Source organism: Agrilus planipennis, unplaced genomic scaffold, assembly GCF_000699045.2.
Source record: "Agrilus planipennis isolate EAB-ADULT unplaced genomic scaffold, Apla_2.0 scaffold45, whole genome shotgun sequence".
NCBI lineage: Eukaryota > Metazoa > Arthropoda > Insecta > Coleoptera > Buprestidae > Agrilus > Agrilus planipennis.
This window is the reverse complement of record NW_020438890.1, coordinates 1,216,322-1,240,504: the sequence shown is the minus strand read 5'-3', so window position 1 is coordinate 1,240,504 and position 24,183 is coordinate 1,216,322. Positions and strand designations below refer to the sequence as shown.

The 24,183-nt window shown below is 35.1% G+C and overlaps 1 protein-coding gene across 2 annotated transcripts in view; it reads left to right on the top strand.

Annotated features, from left to right (window-relative positions):
* The window catches only part of LOC112906841 (ELKS/Rab6-interacting/CAST family member 1-like), a 125,091-nt gene that overhangs the window by 30,840 nt on the left and 70,068 nt on the right, over positions 1-24,183 (top strand). For both annotated transcript variants that reach the window (XM_025981856.1, XM_025981857.1), the window contains exon 3: positions 7,695-7,909. In XM_025981856.1, coding sequence (XP_025837641.1) covers positions 7,695-7,909 — 215 coding nt within the window. The remainder of the gene's footprint in view (positions 1-7,694; positions 7,910-24,183) is intronic.

Here is a 24,183-nt window from a genome sequence, read left to right as displayed (position 1 = left end):
GCAACTCCATTCAAACTCTCCTTGGTAACCCTAAGGATAAAATTCCATTCTTAGAAAAGTCGGGGATATATGAAATTAGTTGTAATGACTGTAGTAAAAAATATATTGGACAAACTAGACGTTCAATCAAAACCAGATTTAAAGAACATCTAGCTCATGCTAGGTTTGGTAGAGAAGAAAAATCTAGTGTTGCCCAACATATTCTTACTGATGGACATAATATTAATATTAATAACCTTAAGTTAGTTAAAGAAGTTAGGAATAATCGTTTACTAAACAGTTTTGAAAGTTTATACATTTATAAAAATAAACAAATTGTTCTTAACAATGACAACGGTCCCATCCCTGGATCTCCGCTATTTAGTTTAGTTTAATTACGTTTATGATGATGATGTTAAGGTCCATTGAACATCTACCTTGTTGGCTTCGGGTCATGTTCACTGAACCTTAACAACTATCAGTATAAATTAGGATTAGTTCTCATTTAGGTTTAGTTTACTTCAGTCCCTGAAGAAGGTAACTTTGTTACCGAAAAGTGCTTCGGACAACTACAGTGTCGTGTTTTGGCGTTGGGGTTTTGAACTATTCTGTTTGTTCTTCAACATGACCGAACTTATTTCTAATTTTACCTCTTCATTACTTATGCTAAGACCTTTCTGCCTACTAAATTTCAGAATTCTAGGTTAATAGGAAGTAACGAAAACCGTAGTAAAATGAACTTAGGGATAAATTGAATTAGAAAATTGGGAAAGCCTGATATCAAGGTAATAATAAACAAATTGACAATTCTTGGAATTTTTATACTCCTGAGAAAAAAGAAACGTGTAGCGTAGGTTGTTTACAACCCTAACCTTTATCCTAAAAGCTTTATTTGGTACAAACTGACTATTTTTCATATTTTTGTACAATATTGTACATCTTTTAACATTATTGCAAGTTTATTTCAAAGATACATAGGTACCTAACATAAGTTTAAATGAGGAGTTTAGGTCTATGCTGAAAAAGAGATGAGATTTACAAAAATTTAGATTTTGGTATAGTTAACTGAATTCACAAAGGATAGACATGTGAGTTGGAAGAAAAGGGGTTGTGGACAAGAGTAAATTATGCAAAACTTTTAGCAAAAAGGAGACATGAAAAATGGTAATTGGTTCTTGCCATTTTCAAAAAAAGTTTTAGACAACTATTATACACTTACTTTCGAAAAGGTTTGTTACCTGGAATCTGACCTTGATCTTTATGTTCGAGCCCAAGTTGTTTTTCTTAAAGGCAACACATATTTTTGACAGCAGCAATGGAAAGAGTGTAAAATTGGATTATCGGAACTCCCATTGAGGCTGATTTGTTCTTAATTTTAACATTCTGAATGACATCTCTTGTAAAATTTTTTTACTTACCCGTATGTTCCAAGCCAGGTGCCCACCCTTTGAGAATTCAGTTAAGTATTCTACACGTTGATACAATTTAAAAAAAGGTCAGGGCACTTTCATTTTACTTCTGCCCTTGCTTCTACACGGCTGATTGCCTTCATAGAATTGTAATCCCCTTTAATATCTGAACATTTTTTTGTCAAAAATCAAACCTAGTATTTCATGACTGAAGTCCCAATTCGGTCTGAAGACTTTTAACAATCGCGTGGTCTAGTTTTGATTTAACTCCAGACCTTTCCCTGGCTGCTGCTAACTAGCCCTGTGGTTCATGTCTATACTAACATTCTGCGTGGTTAGTTTTCCGCTTCGTTGGTTTCCTCTCTTTTCACTCCATGTTAAGATAAGGTGCTTATAATTCTCTAAGTCGTTGTAAAATATATCTCTGGGAAAAACTCGACAACAAGCTGATAGCTCTCTTGGAACACTGTTTTGCTTCGACTTCAACCAGGCAGTTTGTTTAGGAAGTCGCCCTAGTCCAGACATTGCCAAATTTTTTATGGAAACGTTTCAACAATCCTTTACGCCAGATCATCTAGCTGCTCTATGTGTATCACACCTTCGTCACCTAAATCATTTCAAGAGCCGTTTCTTTCCTTAATGTTGTAACCATAAGGGGACAGGATGTACCATTCGGTCACTTCGTTTACTGCAAGAAAACTCACACGGACAGGTACCTGCATGCAACTACTAACCATCATCCACAACAGAAGAGAAAATTATCTTTGAGGCCACCACGGAAGATGCAAGAAAAGTTGAGAACGGTGAAGAATAAACTCGATCCTAGTACGAGTACGGTTGGTGGCTACGAGATACCCTATGAGTGTGGAACGGTTTATATTGGAAAAGCTGGTAGCAATGTTCGAGTGAGAAAGACAGCACACACTTTATGGCAGGACCGTATTACTCACATCGATGAGATAAGAATTTTGGCTGCGGAATGCAGCTACTGTCGAGATTTACAAGCGTCTACATAAGTACAACAGAAATGACCAGATGATGTTAAATTCGTTATGGTCCGCTCTACTAGAACAGAAAGGAAACCAACCAAGCGGATAACCGACAACTAAGCAAAACGAACATATAGAGAATACGATGCCAGCCGCAGTCAGTTTCAGTACCAAATTCCTAACCACTGAAGATGCAGACCGCAGCAGCCAACGAAACGTCGGGAGTTAAATCTAATAGACCACAGCGAATAACAAAAGCCTTCAGAACGGGTGCTACTCTAACATTTATCCAACTTGCGGAAGACGTTCAAATCTTGTTCACATTAGCTTTTCGACTGTACTTCGTTCCTTTTTGTTTTTTATTATTCACCAGGGAGTAATAAGTAGGGAATAAGTAAAATCGATCTACACGCAATGTACGTATAATGTTATTTCACATAATAATTTAAAAAATATTAGTACTTTTGTTTATTAAAAAAAAAAAAAAAAATGGTGCATTTATGAAACCACGATGCAAGTGAATCTTTTCGGATTGTAGGCATTTAATTGTAAATTTTCGGAAAATTATTCGATTTAGGGTATTAAAATTAAAATCGCGTTCTTAATCTTATTTTAATGATTTGAAAATGGGAATGATAATGGGAAATCAATAGTAGTAGTAATATCCAACCATAAATGTTAATTTCAATCTGCTTATGAGAGTACGAAATACATAATAAATACAATCATTCAGATGATAGACGAATGTCAAAAACCGAGAACAATATTTATTTAAATCATTGAATCATTTTGAACTTCAGTTATTCTATCAATAATTTTATCTTTGCTTTGAGTTTCACAGTCTATAAATGTAATTGTCATGCACTTGCACGAATGAGTGAGAATATTAATGCTACACGGTTAGCTCATGCGAGCCATGGGCGCCGCCATATTGGCCTTGGCTGCTCTGCCGAGCGCCTTTCAGTTTTACACCTACTCCACGGCCGGCTGTAATGCGACTTGCGATAAATGGACAAAAAAATTTGAGGCGATGTAATAAAGTTTCACTTTAAAAACAAAACGGTTTTTAATTTGTACAATTTTTGGATATACATACGCTACCATCTGCAACAGAATCCAAAATAAATGTATTGCGCCTCAAACAATATTGATAGATTAATTTAGCAAGGGCGCCATCCTTCTGAAGTAGCATTTTTCATAACATATTAGATTTTTAAAATAATATGTTGATTTGTGTTAGCAAAAACAAAACCAAATTTTTTTTTAGTTTAGGAAAGGTCTTGCAACCACCTAGGAGACCTCTTGAAACTCTTGAATTAGATTATGACTTTTTACTTTTGTTTCTTTATTTAAAAGATTTAAAGGGCGCTAGCCTAAAGCAGTTACTAAAAAATATGCGTAGGCTTATATCGGGCTTTCTAGCCGTTGTCTTTGGAAATTGTTTCCCGACATTTTCCTTACAACTGCGGCAGGTATTTTCAAGGGTATCACGTTGCCCTTCTCGCCCTTAGTTGCCTTGAGTGCTAAGTAGAGCTAACTGCTAGTTAACTAGATCTAAAAGAGCAACGTACTACCCTTTAATATTCTTGTCGCAGTTGTAGGAGAAACGTCGGAATCGGGAAATAATTTCCGAAGACGATGGCTAGAAAGACCGAAAGCAAATAATAATTTTACTAAAGGAGTTACTCATTGTTCCACATTCCCCGAATTGGGACGCTCTTTGTTACACATTCTAGCATTCAACAAATCATAACATGTTTAGTGCTAGTATACTACTCAGGACGAAGAATATGGCGTGCCTTATTTTGTTATATGATTCACAATTTATCACAATTCTTTGAATCCTTTCAATGTAAGTTTATTTGTTAAAGGAACAATAACTACACATATAAGATTTACTGCTTGAAAATGGCATTCAAACAACCGGTAGACCGTTGACTTCGCCTGTTATACATATTTCTGGAAAATTTCGAAACTGACATCCACTAAAAGCGACGCCGTCGCTCGCCTTTATAAACGACAACAAAAGGGTCCATTGTCAATGGCCTGGATGAATCTTTTATGTATCACATGGGCCACAGCTTTTGTAATGTAGGGCACTCACAATCAGTCCGTCGATCAGCTGTATTCAATATCGCATGTTTATGTTCAAACGTGTTCGTTATTCAGTTTCATAAATGAAACTGCAATATATTCCCAGTTATTGGCTTCTGTTTATCGTAGCAGCACTATATGCCAATAGAAACGATTTCCAGATAAACCAATGTTCCGAAGTCAAATTATTTGATCAGGATTAAGCAGTTTAATTAACCCTAACCAAGGTCAATTTTATATAATAAAATATTGACAAAAAAATCAAATCTTATCTTCTCAGGGAGAAGTTGTTATATCCAATAAGTGGGTAGGAAAACATCATTATATCAAACTTCTGGTACGTTTTATCGGGGATTTATATTGTGATTGTTTTAAGTTTCTAAAAGTTGATGATAATTCGTTCATATAAACGTGAAATGTATATATCAAGAAGACTAGATATGGGAGCAAACGAAACAAATGAGGCAAGTAAAGCAACGTACAACGCAACATTTTTGATGATTGTACTATTGAAACGGGCATCATATGTTCCTCATTAATGCATTCGAGCAGGCACCGATCCCTTGTCGGTTTTTATTGTGAACATTCGTAGTTGTAATTGAGATATCATTTGTTGCGGTTCTATACAGGGTGTAACAGAAATAAATGCCGAGTTTACAGGAGGTGATACAAGCACTACAGAACATGAAAATTAAGTAAATGTTTCTGTGTCCGAAATTTGATCGTTTTCGATAAAAACGTAGTTGAAAGTACAGATAAATTCAATTCCGGCTCTGGTAGAGAATTACGGCCCGCAACGCTGCACTCAATCAGCTAGTAATTACTAGCCTGAGTATAGTATTTGTTTTGTACTCTTTTTGCTCATGTATTGTTTATGCTAACAGCCAACCTCCAGTAGCCGTTTATTCTTTTAACCATTTAAACCTTGTGTAGTTTAATAAACTAATTCAGCAATACAACATCAATTATTAGTATAGAACAGTTGTTGTTACAATAATGCGACATGATGCGTATCTACGGGATTGAACCGTATCACTGCTGTAAAGACGAAATCCTCAATTTTAAAGAAGACAATCCCCCAAAACAGTACATGCAAACAGTAGAGGCTCCTCTCAGTGTGGCAATTTTTAAAGGAACAGTTGCTACATCCTTATCATTTGCAGCGAGTAATAGTCTTTTAGCCGCGGTGGTTTTTAAGAACCTTGAAACGTGGAGATATGTCAAAATTTGGGAGTCACAAAATCGGGCCCATTACTATAACTCCTCATTGGGAAGTTGAAAAACATAATGTTTTTAAAAATTTATGATTCATGTGTCCAATAAATATTGGAGAGAGTAAAAGTTAATGTAGTCGGTCATTTTCAAGAGTTAAACATTTGTCCAGTAAATAAAATACTTATATGTGTATGTATATCAGTTGAAACATTCTTGTTTTGCGTTTTCCTTGCAACCCTGCTGTTGTAACTATTTTACACTTTTGCGTACAAATCGAAAAAAGTTGTCATCGAAATTCTTTATATAGGAAGTTAAATAGGTATTAGCTTTCTAGGTTGGATAAACTAAATTGATCTAAACTACTTAACTTTTATTTGATTAGATTAAATGATTTGGTCTTGTCGAAGAAAAACTGGTTTCGTCCAGAACAAATTAGTTTAGTTTAAAGTGAAATCGAGTGTGGTTGAAAACGCATTATTTACAAATGATGAACCAATGGAAAGAAAAAACAAAACAAAATAAAAATAATTTCATACACCTACGGCGGTTTCGTCCATATTCCTTAAAAAAAATTTTTTTTATANCTGGTATACGGATGATACCGTGATATTAACAGATAATGCACATGATCTCCAAAATCTATTAAATCGGGTCAACGAAGAAAGCCAAAGACTAGGTTTAGAAATTAACATCAGCAAAACCAGGTTTATTATCGTTTGTAGGAACGATATTCCTCACACTCGTATAGATATTTATGAAGAGAATATCGAGCAGATTACGCAATTTAAATATTTGGGATACATGGTTAACGAAGGATGGGATTCGGATCAAGAGATCAGATGCAGGATCGAACAAACCAGAACAAGAAGACTTCGAAAAATTTTTACAGACAAGAACCCGAATTTCAACCTTAGATATAGGTGGTTGAAAACGCATTATTTACAAATGATGAACCAATGGAAAGAAAAAACAAAACAAAATAAAAATAATTTCATACACCTACGGCGGTTTCGTCCATATTCCTTAAAAAAAATTTTTTTTATAAAAGTGGTCTGGAATCATATGGTGTATCTGCAGAAAATATTTTCAGTTATACAGGGTGTTCCTTTTGAACGCTACCTAATTTCGCTATTTTAAATAGAACATCCTGTTTATTTTTACATTTTTGGTTTTATTCGTAAACAATTCCCTGTAGTAGTTTTTGAGATATTCAATGGTTTTTGAAAAAAAAATAAGATTTCAGCTGTTTGAATGAAATCAAATACTATCCAATCCATAAAAGTTAAAAACCTGCGGTTTGGAGAGTTTGTTTTAAGAACAACAATTTTACAAAACGTATAACATTTTTGCGAAATATTTGTTCTCTGACTGTTTTCCAGAAAAAATCGATTATTTTATACTTAAAGCCTTAGGTATATCATATTGGTAGAAAGGGTTTTAAATTTTGCATCAAATGGCATCATTTAATATGGATCATTCCATTTGAAAAAAAAAAGTTATTCACCTTATAAGATTACCAAAAGATGATTTCAACATTTCCGGCTCTGAATAACATACATATTTTTCCCGTAGCAAAAAAGATCCAAACCGCAGGTCTCATTCAAACAGCTGAAATCGTAATTTTTTTTTAAAAACAGTTAAGTAAAGGAACTGTTAACAAAGTCGACCTCAAATTAAACAAAAAAAACGAAAAATGTAAAAATATACAGGGTATTCCATTTAAAATGACGCAGTTAGGTAGCGTCCAGAAGAAATTGAACAGCCTGTATGATTGAAAATACTTTCTTTATATATACCATATGATTTCAGACTTCTATAAATACTTTTTTTTTATTAAAAGTATAATTACAGAGTTATTGATAGAACCGTCTTAGCACCCAGTATATAATATTAAATGTTGGCATAAAAAATGCAGACATAGCTGAGACAATACTTTTTGAGTTTTGTACTAAGAGAATATTTTAGTTTAGGGTTGACATAAATACAGCTATTGTTTTAATCATTATAGGAGAACTGCAAAGTCAAAACTCGGACCTCCAACGAGAATTAGGAAATCTGAAGAAGGAATTAGAATTAACCAATCAAAAACTCGGTTCATCCATGCATTCCATAAAAACGTTCTGGAGTCCCGAACTGAAGAAGGAGAGAGCGCTTCGAAAAGAAGAATCTGCCAAATACAGCATGATAAACGACCAGTTAAAACTGTTGAGCAGTGAGAATCAGGTAACTTTTCCAATTTTGAATTATTCGCAGTGGCTGTTATCTTGTTCAAATTAATGCATGGGCAAGGGAATATTATGTATTTCAAAATTAAATGGATGCTTGCATTACAGAAACTTTAAGTTAGTTAGTATAACAACCATCAACCCCAACTCAAAACTTTTACAATAAAATTAACAGATATGACGAACCTTAACCACATGGATAGACAATACCAAAAGTTAGAGGCAAATATAGAGCGTACCATTTGATGCTTTGTATTTAATTGTAGCATTCAAAGTAAAAGTAAGTCATGAATGGACGCCATATTGTACTGGTGTACCACCATATTGTACTGGTGAAGCAAGTGTGTATGTCTATATATAGTAAATCAAACGAGCGTATGTGCATTAGACTTTGAGGAATTTTTTATTGTAAGTAACTTTAATAACTGAAATAATTTCTCCAAATCTCCAATTTAGATTTAGACCTACGATATTGTTTTAAAATCAACATTATTTTTTTGTCATTATTTTGACAGTTATTTTATACATATATATTATTGCACAAATAATGTATTTTTGGATTAAGGGATTCATCGATGCTATACCGGTAACTAACAAGCTATTTAACTGTACCCAAATGTTGTCATCATCATAAGGTCGTCAGTCCTAAGACTGGTTGGACACGTACCTCCACTCTTTCCTATCCTGAGCTAAACTTCGCATTTCCCTAAAACTAGAACAACCCACATCCTTAACTATTTGCGAACAATAATTTAATCTCCTAACTCCTGTTTCTGCCTCTAAAATGTCTCTGACTAGACCTTCATATTTTTTACTGACTTTCATGGAGTCCTCTGTTCTCCTACTCTTTCTAATACCTCTTCATTTCTAACCTTTTCTACCCATGGAATCCTCATCATTCGCCTATAACACCACATTTCGAACGCTTTTAACCTTTTCTTTTCCACCGCGCCCACTGTCCATGTTTCACACCCGTACAACGTCGTGCTCAAAATATACACCTTTAACAATCTTTTTCGAATATCTGAATTAACCGTTCGTGAGCATAGAAGTGACTTCTTTTTATTAAAGGCAACTCGACCCTGCGCTATCTTCTGCTTTATATCCCTACTACTCCTTCCGTCCTGACTTATCTGACTTCCTAGATATCTAAAATCAGCCACATCTAATTTCTCGTGTCCTATCTTTATATTCGCTCATTCCTTACTTTTTCCCAAATGTTGTATGAAACATTATTTATTAGCGATTTCAGTTATCAATAGAAGTCTCCGACATTCCACCTACCCTGGTAAGGAAAAGGGAGAGTAACCCTTCATAGCTACATATTGTGGCTCTCTACCTTTGCTTGATTGGATTCGGTCACCGTACTGGCGTTCAAGATAGCTTTCCTATACCTGCTTAATTGGATGCTGTCACTGTACTGGCATTGGAGATAGCCTTCCTATACTTGCTTGATTAGATACGGTCACCCTACTGACGTTTAAGATAGCTTTCTTATACCTGCTTGATTGGATGCGGTCACTATACTGGCGTTCGAGGTAGCCTTCCTATACTTGTTCGATTGCATGCGATCACCGTACTGGCGTTCGAGATAGCTTTCTTTTCCCTATTTGGTTGAATACGGTTACCTAACTGGCGTTCGAAACAACATTCTTTATGGTATTCTCCTTTCACTTAACTCGTTAAAGAGTTATAAGACTGCATAGGGTGTAATCCCACGCCCTGGTTTGATCTGGTTCCACCTTCGTTTTCTGACCTATTCAAATTACCTGGTCGACATAGGTGTTCCGCCGTTGCTCTATCATCTGACTGATTGGTGCCGCCTGGCGAGGGTACCTAGGTTTTCTGTGCTACATACGCTGGTGGAGTCCTCCATCGCCATATCGAGTTAGTGCTATTTGCGAACGTATCATTTGCGAACAAATGAGATTTAGTGCCACTTGCGAACAGCAATAAGCAGCCTTGGGTTGACCTGGAAATTATAGTTTCATTTGCGAACAGACAGTAAGTTATTTAGCCTCTGTTATATAGCGGTTCCATCTATTCGGAGTATATCTTTAGTATAGGTACATCTTCCTTCCGTGCTCGTTTTTTTGCCGAAAACAATCCTTTCTTTACTTCAATAAGCGCCATATCCGGCTTACAAGCATTTTGTGTGACTGACATTACTTCATCACACTTGCTCTTTAACATTCCTTTGTACTGTTGTTTTTTCTCTTGAATACATAACCAAATTATTACACCTTTGCTGTTTTCACGACATTTTCGATATTGATAACCATTGTAGACCAAGGAAGGCTTTCCTTTTGCTGTTTCGATAATTTCCATTTTCGAAAAATGTAACGTTAAGCCGTTAAAGTAACAAATCTTGACTTCACTTCTTAAAATCGCAAAGATTAATGTTATATATTTTGAAAAACCTAACTGTAAATAGGGTTACTACCACCTCTTATTATTATGTTATTGGTTGATAATTTATTATTACCTAGTTCAGTATAGGTTCATTATAGTAATTAAAAATAAANTTGTTATTATGTTATTGGTTGATAATTTATTATTACCTAGTTCATTATAGGTTCATTATAGTAATTAAAAATAAATACCTACCTAATGATTATGATTGTTATTATTGTTGTTTATCGGAACATCGTTTCATTTCTATTAAATAGACACAATCGAAATAAATAAAATGTAGTTGTTCGCAAATGGACCGCTGTATTGTGCTTGCACTAAGTATGTGCACGACAAGCACGCACATTTGACTTAATCAAGTTAAATCGATTATACAGCTTGAAATAGTCACTGACCGTTGCGAGCATCTCAAGGCGTTGCTTTTGTGACAGGTGTATTTATATTATTAGTCATTTTTAGTTTTGCTCAAATAATAAGGCAAAATTCTCTATTAAAAAAGTGTTGGTTAGAGAAGAGAAAGTCTCTGTAACTTGACGTACAGTTGTTCTGAACTGCCATAAAAATAGATACGATGACCTTCAGTGGCATATATCAACACTTTTTATAAAGATACGATGACCTTCAGTGGTATGCATCAACCCTCCTTATAAAGATACGATGACCTTCAGTGGCATGCATCAACACACCTTATAAAGACACGATGACAGTCAGTAGTAAGCATCAACCCTCCTTATAAAGATACGATGATCTTCAGTGGGATGCATAAACCCATAATGATACGATGATTTTCAGTGGCATGTATCGACTCCAATATACAGATACGATGATCTTTAGTGGCATTTATAAACCCCCCTCAACCCCCCCAAATGTACACACAACCAAACTATTATTCTACGCCCGTGACCTACGATAAATGATCAAGTTCAGACAACAGGTACTTTAACATATACTACCAAAAGTACAGCAGATGTAGCTACTTATAATCACAGTTATAGTCCCGTCTCGCACAACTTTTTTTCATCCTGGTCAAGATGAACATGCCAAAGCGTAGCCTACAACAATTCGTTCGTGCACGGTTTTAACTACGTCGGACTTTGTACCAACACCCAACTTTTGGTATCCTTTTTATTAGTTGTTACGAACTCTCAATTCCCTAAGTTGGTAAAAATGATGCTTGTCGGTCCTAGAAAATGCCACGTTGCTTTTGACTTGTTATGTGAGTTAAGGACATTTGAACATTATGTTGAAGGTACAATGATCTAATTGAGTTTTGTTGGAATATTTACAATCCATGCAACAAATGTTGGATCCTTTTAAGGTCCTCTCAAATCAAAAGAAAAAATGAATCCACATTTCAGTGTTTTGTTTATTAGCTAATATAACTTGTATAAAACTCGTAAAAGAATCTGAATAAGTTACTAATATCACACAACGTACGTATAAAGGTCCTACTACTATTGAGGATCACTATGACTGCCAATTTCTTCGATCGAATAAATAAATATCTTTTGAAGGTGTCTTTGTGTTTTATTTGTTTACCTGTCAGACACCAGATTTGGCGGTTTGTATATGACTCGGGCCAGATTGGTCACAATATTAAGTAAACAATGTTATTTTAAGACCGCATTAAATAAGTGAGGTTTAAAAAAGTAGGGGACTACTAATGAAATCAATAAAACTAGATTTAATTTTGATTTTGTTGAATTCGTACATACGTTAATGCAACATAATCTTTATTTAGAATTATTCTTAATATTCTTTAAATCTCACTTATTGAATATTTTAACATTTTGTGTAATCTTTTATTTAGTATGAATATTCACAATTTTCTGGAAAACTGAGTAACAGAATGTATGCTAACTTTCGTATAAAAACTCATGAATCCTATCTGAAAGTAGCTAGTATTATTAACGTAACGGCCGCCTAATAATAATAAATATTAACAACGAAAATTTCCATTGAAAATGTTTTTTTTATTTTTGAAAAACAACTTTGTTTCATATTCCTAGTTACACTTTTTCTTTTGGTCATTTAATAATACTATAACATTACTAAAATATATTGTTACAAACGTTTTAAACATAAGCTGAAGCTGTAGTTGCTGCAATATGAAAATGTTTAAAGCAATAAAAGTTAAAGGTATTGATTGATGAAGGCCCTTTTCTTCAACATTCATTACCATTATTTTATTTAAGTATTATGGTCAACTGGTTTAGATTTTACAGCCTTCTTTCCTGTTAAACTTGCTTGCATTTACATATTAAGTATTTTTTTTTCGTTTTTAAAAGCAAATTGCCTGATAAGGGTGTAGTTAAAATGGTGTAGTTCATGTCGACTGGTTTTAAAGAGTTCGTTGTTTAAAAATTATCTGAATAAAAGATCCACTTCTTTCCTGCCGGAAAACGGATGCTATAAATAATATTACGTTACATATACGCTCCTTATAACAACCTATTCGATTGTGTGACATCGTTCATGCATGAAGTAAAAGAGCCTGCTTCAGATACTAAGGTTATATGATCTAACAAATTTTTTACGCGCTACTACAGGTCTGATATCGTGCGGGTTTAACTGTATGAAGTAAAACGAAAATACAGGAACTACAAAAAAAAAAGTAGATATTAGTTTGGAGATTTTCACTTTCTCCTTCCGATTCGAAATATCTAAGTAGTTTATCAAATGGACCTAATAAAATATTTTAGCACTATACCAAAAATTTAGAGTATTAAATTGAGATGCGAAACTTTATATTCAGTTGAAGTGTTCCATCAACACTTCACCTCTAAAAGCTTTTCTATTATTAAAGATTATTGTATATTCACGGTTTAGTGGTCCACTAGAGTCTATAAGTACATTAATAAATTATAAGAGTAAGTTATTGTTATATGAAGATTGGAAAAACTTTGACGGTTGTTGTAGAACAAACAAAATAGCTCAAAAGCCTAACGCCAAAACACGACAGTGTAGTTGTCCGAAGCATTTTTCGGTAAAAAGGTTACCTTCTTCAGGGGCTTCAGTGCTTCGGACAACTACAGTGTCGTGTTTTGGCGTCAGGATTTTGAGCTATTTTATTTGTTCTACAACAACCGCCAAAGTTTTTCCAATCTTCATATAACAATAACTTACTCTTATAATTTACTAATGTAGACTTCAGTAGACTACAAAACGTTCGGTTTTCGAGCTATTTTGTTTGTTCTAAGGTATTATAAGGTATTATAATGAGAAACAATAATTTCATAATCGAGAAATATAGAAAATAGTATATTACGTACCAAGAAATGAATGTACGGCATTCCCTCCCGAATGTGAATTTCCACCTTAGCCAAACGCAAGGGCGGCAAAGTCCTGGGAGGGGGTAGCATGCCGTATTCTGCCCCGAAAGTACAATTTTTCTTGATTGGGACGAAAGCGCAACATATCCTCCCGTGTAAGAAGTCGCATATACTTAGTATTAGTATTCGCCGAGTTCTACACACAAGGCTTTATAAAAAATGTGAATAAGAGTCAATTCGGATTAAAGAGCAGTTTCGGAACCAGAGAAGCCATATTCAAACCTCCAAACATTGGTCCAGAACTGCCAAGATCAAAGAAAAGATATCTATATTTGTTTCATTGACTACAAGAAGGCATTTGACAACGTTAAACACAATCTTCTGATAACATATCCTAGAGAATTGGAGCTGGATGGAAAAGATGTAAGGTTGATCGCTAATCTGTATTGGCACCAAAAAGCAGAAATTCGAATAACTAACGCTGGAACAACAGAAGATTTTTAAATTAAAAGAAGCGTCCTCAATGTTGTTCAACGTGTACGTAGAAAAATCATTCTCCGAACCAATCTAAGATAGTCTCTTCGGAACTTTAATAAACGGAATCCCAGTTAACAATATCTGGTATACGGATGATACCGTGATATTAACAGATAATGCACATGATCTCCAAAATCTATTAAATCGGGTCAACGAAGAAAGCCAAAGACTAGGTTTAGAAATTAACATCAGCAAAACCAGGTTTATTATCGTTTGTAGGAACGATATTCCTCACACTCGTATAGATATTTATGAAGAGAATATCGAGCAGATTACGCAATTTAAATATTTGGGATACATGGTTAACGAAGGATGGGATTCGGATCAAGAGATCAGATGCAGGATCGAACAAACCAGAACAAGAAGACTTCGAAAAATTTTTACAGACAAGAACCCGAATTTCAACCTTAGATATAGGATTATAAAATGCTATGTCTGGTCCATTATCCTGTACGGTATTGAGGCATGGACACGGAAAATACCAATAATCAACAAAATCGATGCCTTTGAAATGTGGATCCTGGGGCGAATGTTAAGGGCGTCTTGGGTCGACCATGTGAGAAATGAGGACGTTCTGTGGAGAGCCGGTCTAGCAGAACGAGAACTCTTCAAAAGTATCAAAGAAAGAAAGATAGGTTTTCTCGGACACATACTGAAGGTAAATTGAAAAGGGGAGAAGAGGAATAGGCAGAAAAAGATTATTGTGGCTAAAAGACAGGGATAAAGAATTTCCAAACATTACAACATGCTGCAATTAATAATATTGAATTAACGACATAATAAGAAAACGATGAACGCCCACACAGGAACCTACACGACACTAGAAGAAGAAGAAGACATCTACCGTGACGTCGTGGCTGTTGTTAGCCATCTTTTAGAGCTTCTTAACTTGTGCTAGATGTTCCACCCTTTCTGTGAGTGCTTCACCCCGTAAGACCCCCTTCATCTGTTGCTTACTGATCGTAAGGTGCTCCAGTGCTTCTGCGGCTCGCGAATTCTCATTCGTATACACTTCAGCTGTTACCCCGCTGTTATCATTAGATGGTACTCTACTATTAACGCCTGGGCAGGTTCGATTAAGCAGCTCCTGCAGTCGTTTGTGATTTTACTAGAGGTATAATAAAAAGCAACCAGGTAGGTAATGGCATTTACTGCTTATTAGAAGGACATTACAATTCCACCCTCGCTTACGGGTTGGGTGGCGATTTTCATGTGGCAGAAGTTAAAATGCTTTCTTAATAAACGTGATGGATACTTGTATCGTAGGTACCGTCTCATCGCTGAAATAAGGAAAAATCATACTTTAGGGGTAGGAATATATCACAGGCCTCCGGAAAAAAGTACAGCACCACCTTCAGGGAGTTTGTCGTCCTCGCTTTCGTCTCACACCAAGGAGGAAATGTATTTTCTTTTAATAAAACAATCAATAACTTCATTTGGATAATTTTTGTAGAAATTGAGCATTATCTTTGTAATTTAAAATCGCAAATGTTTACTTCGTACAAACCCAATTTGGTTATGGTCATGAGTTTGTGGTCACTCTTCGTACTTTGATCTCTTACGTTTCATTATCAAGGATATATTAGGTTACAACAAGAAATAGGCGTAATAGTTATAGATACATATCGGTTACTTGTACTCAGGAAAAGTTTAAAGGAAACTGAGATGCCAGAAGTTAAGAAGAAAACTTTAAGCGCCGTAACGTTGCATTAGGTAAACCGTCAGTAAGTTAAACTACGTCTGGTATTATAAAGTTCAATAATAATGAAAAAAATACAACGTGTAATTATACAACACGTTACTGAAGTGAAACTTCACAAAGATACCGGGACAGGGGTTAAGGAATTGGCGTCAGTGGCGTTGTTGCGACTGTAGAGTGTAGGCACATATACTAGGGTCAATTGAAAAGTCCCCGGCCTGATATATAGATAGCGGCACCAGAACTAAATCCATATGATTTTCAGTTAGTCCTAACCTTCAAAAGACGCGTCTATAAATTTGACGGCTGTCGGATCATTAGTTTGTGAATTATAGCATTTTTAGTGAAGCAACTTTTGTTATTGTGAAAAAAATGGATAAAAAGGAATTTCGCGTGTTGATAAAATATTGCTTTTTGAAGGGAAAAAATACAGTTGAAGCAAAAACTTGGCTTGATAACGAATTTCCGGACACTGCCCCAGGAAAATCAACCATCAAGGATTGGTATGCTAAGTTTAGACGTGGTGAAATGAGCACCGAAGACGGTGAACGCAGTGGACGCCCAAAAGAGGCTGTTACGGACGAAAACATTAAAAAAATCCACAAAATGATTTTGAATGACCGTAAATTGAAATTGAATGAAATAGCAGACACTCTACAGATATCAACGGAACGTATACATCACATCATTCACGAATATTTGGGTATGAGAAAGCTCTGTGCAAAGTGGGTGCCGCGCGAGCTCACTTTTGACCAAAAACAACGACGAGTTGATGATTCAGAGCAGTGTTTGAAGATGATCACGCGTAATAAACCCGAGTTTTTGCGTCGATATGTGACAATGGATGAAACATGGCTCCATCATTTCACTCCGAAGTCCAATCGACAGTCATCGGAGTGGACTGCACACGATGAACCCGCTCCAAAGCGTGCAAAAACGCAACAGTCGGCTGGCAAGGTTATGGCGTCTGTATTTTGGGATGCGCGTGGAATAATTTTCATTGACTACCTTGAAAAAGGAAGGACCATCAACAGCGACTATTACATAGCGTTATTGGACCGTTTGAAGGACGAAATCGCCGAGAAACGACCGCATTTGCAGAAAAAGAAAGTCCTGCTTCACCAAGACAATGCACCGTCTCACAAGTCAGTGAAAACGATGGCAAAAATTCATGAATTGGGCTTCGAATTGCTTCCGCATCCACCGTATTCTCCAGATCTGGCCCCCAGCGACTACTTCCTGTTCTCAGATCTCAAAAGAATGCTCGTTGGGAAAAAATTTTCGTCGAATGAAGAGGTGATCGCCGAAACTGAGGCCTATTTTGAAGCAAAGGACAAATCGTACTACAAAAATGGTATCGAAAAGTTGGAGGATCGCTATAATCAGTGTATCACCGTTGAAGGGAATTATGTTGAATAAAAAAAACCAATTTTGCAAAAAAATGTGTTTTACTATTTTAGGCCGGGGACTTTTCAATTGACCTGTTACACAAACACATACAAATACATTCATACATTTTGTTAGAACTACATTATACATGCCGGAATTTCCTGTAACGAACGTTGCATTGAAGCGCGCTCACGGCTCAAGCGATCCCCACTACGAATTCGGCTACGTGGCCGAGTAGAGGGGGGACATCCGTTGCATGATTTCGTTACATAGCAACTCGTACGAAACGAACTTATCCTACCGTGCGTAAAGAAGTTTCACTTCAAAAATAAAAAATCTAGTAGAATTACCTATTCTGTACTCATTACTAACATATGTATGTACATTTATACATTTAGGATATGTGGAACTAGCCTGTGATATTCTTCTTCTTCTATATTAATCATAAGTTATTTTTTAAGTTAAGAAATATTTTGAGTGAAGAGAACTATTATAAGTATCTCTTATAAGCTTATAAGCTTATTAGATATTATCGTCAACAGATAAAAAAAAACAAAACAAATTCGCAATGTGCTAAACAAATTCAAAGAAACATTAGACATTCCACTTCTATTTTCATTTTCTCGAAAATGTTTTGGGTTTTGTTCGATCATTAATGAATGTTAGCGTTTTTATGGATGACCCACCCTTTTTTGGCTGAACACCATCTTAACAAATAGTAAACTGATAATGATTTGATATCTTATTGTGTGCATGCTGTATTCTTCAACTTGAATTTTGAATTCAAAATCTTGATTGCACGTTTTGTATATGCACATTATTACTTATAATAGTATTAAAATTAGGTTTAATATCCGATAAATAATTGAATTCGAATATTCGGAGCGGTATCCAGTCTATTTATGAATTTGTTTTAAGTCGAAACCAACCGAAACATGAACTGTAATAACCGTCTCAACGATTGCAGAATATTATCCTTATCTTCAATCTAAAGGACATTAAATTTGAATCAATCAATAATATCGATCATGTTCTCATCCTCCTACAGAGTTAGAATTGATGGTTTAACTTAATTTACGAATGGATTCTGTACTCAGTGGCTGTCCTGTAACTGCTTTTTTTCAGGGTTTTTTGAGGTTCAATTGATGTTCATTTATGATTTTACCCACATCTGATGATACTTGTAGCTCATTTTTTTTTAACAATTTATTTACAAGAAGAAAGCATTTGTAACGTTTTGTTCAGCCCATTCAATCCAGAAGCTAAATTTGTTTTATCATCGTTAGACAAGACATTTTGTCCTTCATTGTATGCGTAGTTGTGGCTTTTCACTGTAAGGACCTACTGATTACGTCGAGTTTATTGATTATTTCAGCTAAATAAACCAATTTCATTGTCCTTTTCTTGTCATGTAATAGTTCGACATGACTAACGAACGTAAAAATTGGTTGTCCAACTTTTCCTCTCGAAAGCAATCTCAGAAGGAGTGATTAATGCTAACTTCTCATATCATCATATACTTTTTTAAACTTGACAGCAATACGCTGGTTACTAATGACATTCTCGGATAACAATAGCTAAAGGAGATCGGAGCAAAATAAGGTTGTACGTAACTCGTACGAGCATAAATGGCCTTAATAGGGCTATACGAAGGAACTTAAATCGTCTTACATGAGTCAGACAGAAGGGAACATGTCGCTATTTTTTTTGCTATATTGTGCAAAAGAACTGAATTTGTTCATAATTTTACAAAGCTTTGTTACGCGTTATCAGGCAAGTAACTAAATTTTAGCAATATTTTCAGTCAAAGATAGTAGCAGTAGTATAGGAGTTCATAGCTATCACCGTTTTAGATTAGAAGTGCTTGGCTTAAATGCAAAATATGTTTTTTGGGGCAAAATGGTTGTGGCATTACGGGATACTAAATCTGGAAAGAAAACAATTAAGTGCGCTTGAAAAACTTGGGTGTTTCATTCTATTCAGTTACTAACGCTGGTGGACGAGCTGTCGCCGAAGAGTAGGGCGGAAGGCTCTCTTTAGCCTCCTTTTATGAGTGGTAAGAATGAGTGGGTTGTGGTTGGGATGCGAAAGATGAGACGGACAAAATGAAGAGAAGTGAAAGACCATCTGTGTGGTAAAATTTTTATTACTATTCTCCCAGAATTTTTCTAAGTGATCCAAGGAAACCACAGAAAAGTTTTGACCATGGCATGCGGTCGGGATCTAGCTNTCGTGGGTAGAAAAGGTTAGAAATGAAGAGGTATTGGAAAGAATAGGAGAACAGAGGACTCTATGGAAGTCAATAAAAAATAGGCAAGATAGGTTGGTAGGACACCTTCTCAGGCATAAAGGTCTAGTCAGAGACATATTAGAGGCAGAAACAGGAGTTAGGAGGGGTAGAGGTAGACCTAGAGTAGATGTGGGCTGTTCTAGTTTTAGGGAAATGCGAAGTTTAGCTCAGGATAGCAAAGAGTGGAGGTACGTGTCCAACCAGTCTTAGGACTGATGACCTTATGATGATGATAGTAGCTGATTATTATGAAAATCATGTTCAATATTTACATTTCAGTGGAAATAGACTAGTCCCTAATTCTCAAATGATATTAAATGTTGATTAACAAATGCAACAAAATTACTGAAAAAATATTATGGTCTGAACTCATCGGTTGAGAATAAACAATTCCATCGATTGTAGTATAATTGCAATTTTATAATGTTTTATCATTATCAATATTTTCTATTCGGACTGTTGCTATTCTCTGAAATGTAAATATTGAACATCATTTTCATAATAATCAGCTACTAATTAAAATATTCAAAACATTTTTATGTGCAGCCCTACTCATAACTACTCTTGTCGACGCATGGCCAACGACTGCTGACAAATTCATCTGCAGCCTGCCTATTTCGACCATGCGACTCCTACGGTCGCAGTTAGAATTGAGCATTCTACTGCGACCACAAATCCCACTGATGTGGGCTTCTTTGGGTCTGTATTCTTTGGGCAGGATGACCATACCAAAGACTGTGGGGTAAATCGAGAATGAGCTATTAACAGTGAATTGTTTTCTAGTGAGTCTGTGGATATGTCGAATGTTCGTGTTAACACATACATAAAAATATTTGTACGTTATGGACATGTGTAATTGCTACACAAGATATTTCCTGTTTACCCAGTTAATGGCCTTCTAAGCTTCCTTCAGGTGAATAACCGTAAAATTTTGAATAACAAAATTTAAATATCACAAGGGGGGCATAAAGATTTTAGAAATTCCTAGGTGGGGCATGGCCGAAAATCGGTTGGGAACCACAGCTCTAAAGCCATGACGTTGGTACTGCGCATGCATTTACTGTGAGTACTTATTCGCAGTTGACTAAACGATGGGTATTTTGTAGCGTGTGTCATGGTTGGGCTCATAATATAATTCTTGTGTTAAAATTGATGAACACGGCAATTATGCGCATACTTGTGAACGCTGTCAGATTAATTAATATATATGCTGTTTTTACCTAACACCATTTTCCCATCATGCTCGACTATGTAGTAAAATGGAAAATTTCAGTTCCTTATTGCTGCTCCTCATTATTAAAAAATTAAGTGATTTAGCCTGTAGAAGCTTTTGAATTTACAAAGTTGATGTATAATATTGCTATCTGAGTAAAAGGCATTCTATTAAATAGTTTATGATTTTTCTCTTAAGTATTCCATTTTGTCCCGGTCTCCCTTACTTTTAAAAATTGCTGTAAATATACAAATAAATAAATTAGTCAATTGCTTTACATGGCCAGACAGGGCCATGCGTATATAATAATGATAATAGATAAACAAACAAAATAACTGAGGAAACAGGAAGGAACCAATGAACAATTTTATCCAATTTATTGTATCATAACCTAAGACTGAGTGTCCTATCTCCTCATCTGCCATTTAGACATATTTCCTCCACAAAACTAGCGGTCCTCGTTTTATCATAAAATGAGCAGTTAGAGTTCGGCTTTTCATAACTGGTTAAGTCGCATATATGTTTGGTCGTGATAAATATGCCGTTCTTACGGGTAAATACTAAAGGGTTGCTTTTTGCAGAATTTTGTATATTTCTATTAGGACAATTACGTCGTATCTGCAGAAACGTCTCTGACTTTTCCATGGAAGACGGAGGTTCCGAGGAATACTATTTTGGAACGACTGCAGTCGTATATACCCTATACCATGGGATAGGGTATATAAGGTAAATTAACATGGTCAATTACGTACTCCTATGTAAAAATAATCTAGAAAGAATGCTCTAAAATGCTTCTGTTCGTTTTCCCAGAAACGAATAGTTATTGAAGTAATTATAAAACTTAAAACTTATGGCAACATCTGTACATGGACCAATTCATTTATGTAAAAAATGTACATGTACATTGTATTATTAGTAAATAAGAGTCTGATCTATGTATTTATATTCGGATTTTCAGTAACCAAACAAGAGTCATCACAAGCTTTTCACAACATTAACATCATCCATCTTGCATATCCATATTCATTGTAAAAGTCGCTGTCTTAAACATTCAAATTACTGAGTCAACCTTATTTCTTTTTATTTAGTTAATTTTAATTCGTCATAAGTTTCCATGGTAGTTTAAGTTTTGTATTTATTTGTAAATATCCGTATTTCCTAAGTGAATTAAATACTTTAAACCAATTAGAAGAGTTGATTCATTTTAATGTGGTAAAGCAGTACACCGGAAGAGCCATCAAACACGCGCTTTTCCTTACAGCTTTATTTCATAGATATTGCTTGGCCCAGTATTCCTTCGTAGTTCGTAAAAGAGGTCTGTCAAAAGTTCTGGTCAAGCAAGATGGAGAAAAAGATCAATGAGAAAAATCAGGATCATCACAGGGTTTTTGCAGTGGACCCCTTCAGAATATCTGGCTAAGATGGATTAGGTAACACAAGTAGAGAGTGGTAATGAAATAATACCAGGAGAGGCTTTTGATCAAGTTTTCTCTATACCTTGTAGTAGTGGATGGGGTTAAAAGAGCCAATTCAAATATTCGACAAATTTTATATTTATCAATGTAAATTTATAAAAGAAAAGGATTAAATGGAAGATATAAAAATCAATAACAGTGATACCAAAGACTACGAAATGTTCGTAATGGAAAAATGTAATTCGAAATCAACATGTGGAGAATAAATGTGTCGGACTTCTGATAAACAAAAAGAAAAGACGTTTGAAACAAATATATATTGTATTTAATATGACTTTCGTGTTCTTCAATTTTTCATTTTTACGGAATAATAGTATATCTTTATATAATGTCGAATCTTATATTAGGTTTCAATATTTTTTGCAAATTGTGTATAAATAACTAAATTATGCACTGTTCTCGCTTCACAACAATTTGAAAGTAAGTATAGTGCTTATGTAGATTGCAGGCACATACACCATATTAATATGAAATTAAAGGTTTTGGCATTCTACATTCATTTACCAGAAAAAAGAGCAGAACGAACAGTCACGCGGCTCACGCATGCATAATTCAACCGTGCGCCATTTAAGAATAATAGATGCAAATATTTGCGGTTTTAGAGATGTTTTGAGTAAAATCACTAATTGAGTCTCAAGGCATCGAAATCTCTTAACACCAAAAAAAGTGCTTTTAAAAGCCGCAGTCTCTCCGTCTATAATAAGTCAGTTTGAAGAAATTTCTAACAGTCAAAGGATCTTAAAGACTTTTCTTATAGTTTTGAATTATCACGCCATTAACGTTTAAATTACCTGATGTGTTTGCAGGTGAAGCCGCCTTTTCGTTTTATAATAATGCGGAATTACAACTATACATTACACTTTTAGTCGTGAGAAGTTGGTGGAATATAATAAGTAGCACCGGACATATACAAAGTTTGACTCGCACTGCAGCAGTTTTGTACTTCAAAAGCTGCACTATTAAGAGTAACATTGACATAGAAAATAGACTGAGTATTTCGTACCAAAATAGGGAAAGACAATGGAATTGTTGATGGACGACGGCTCAATGGGTGGCTCAGCTAAAATATATTGAATATCAATTTATCCATCCATTTTTATATACCATTACATGTATCATGGAGTGTGACCTTTGACCATTTGGTTGACAGCGGTCCCATCAATACTTTTTAACATTAGTGAAAGGAATTTACATACCAACACCTAAGAAATCCTAAAATGAACATCAAACTTATTGATAATTTATGTTTTTAAATTGTTTGGTTATAGTCTTTATCGCCAGGGAGTGAATATTGAATGGTATTAAGGATGTTAGTATGACAGTCACCAAAAATTACGTTCGGAGAGTATTGAAATGTTTGGAAACAAAAATGACTTTCTACAAATCTGGAGGATCCGATTAAATGAACACGAAATAATCCATATCCAAATATCTCAAAAATATATTCGTGATTAAAGGTTTATTATATCGTTATCACGCAAAATATGACTAATCGATTAGTTTAATAACTACAAATTAACACAAATTTAATGTTTTCTTTCCTAATAAGTGAATTTCATAAAGGTCGTTATTGCTGTTGTCATCTCCGGTAGTTTAGTGGTCAGAGCATTGGTGCGTAAAGCCAAAGGTCCCGGATTCGATTGCTGACGAGGGTGTGACAACAGCAACAAATTTTCGCTCATTAACCTGAGGTAGTTAATAGTGGGTAAAAAATTGAAAATTGATTTTCACATTAATATTTCATATTAACCACTATTAGGTGTCAAAATTTATCATAAATCAATGAAATATAATTAGGCGATACGCGAAAAAATAATGCACGGACAAAGTCAACTATCATCACCATCATCATCATAAGGTCATCAGTCCTAAGAATGCTTAAACATGTAGCTCCACTTCTTTTTATCCTGAGATAATATTTGCATTTCCTTAAAATAATTATTTGTGAACAGCAGTTAAGGAAGGACAACTATATATCATATATA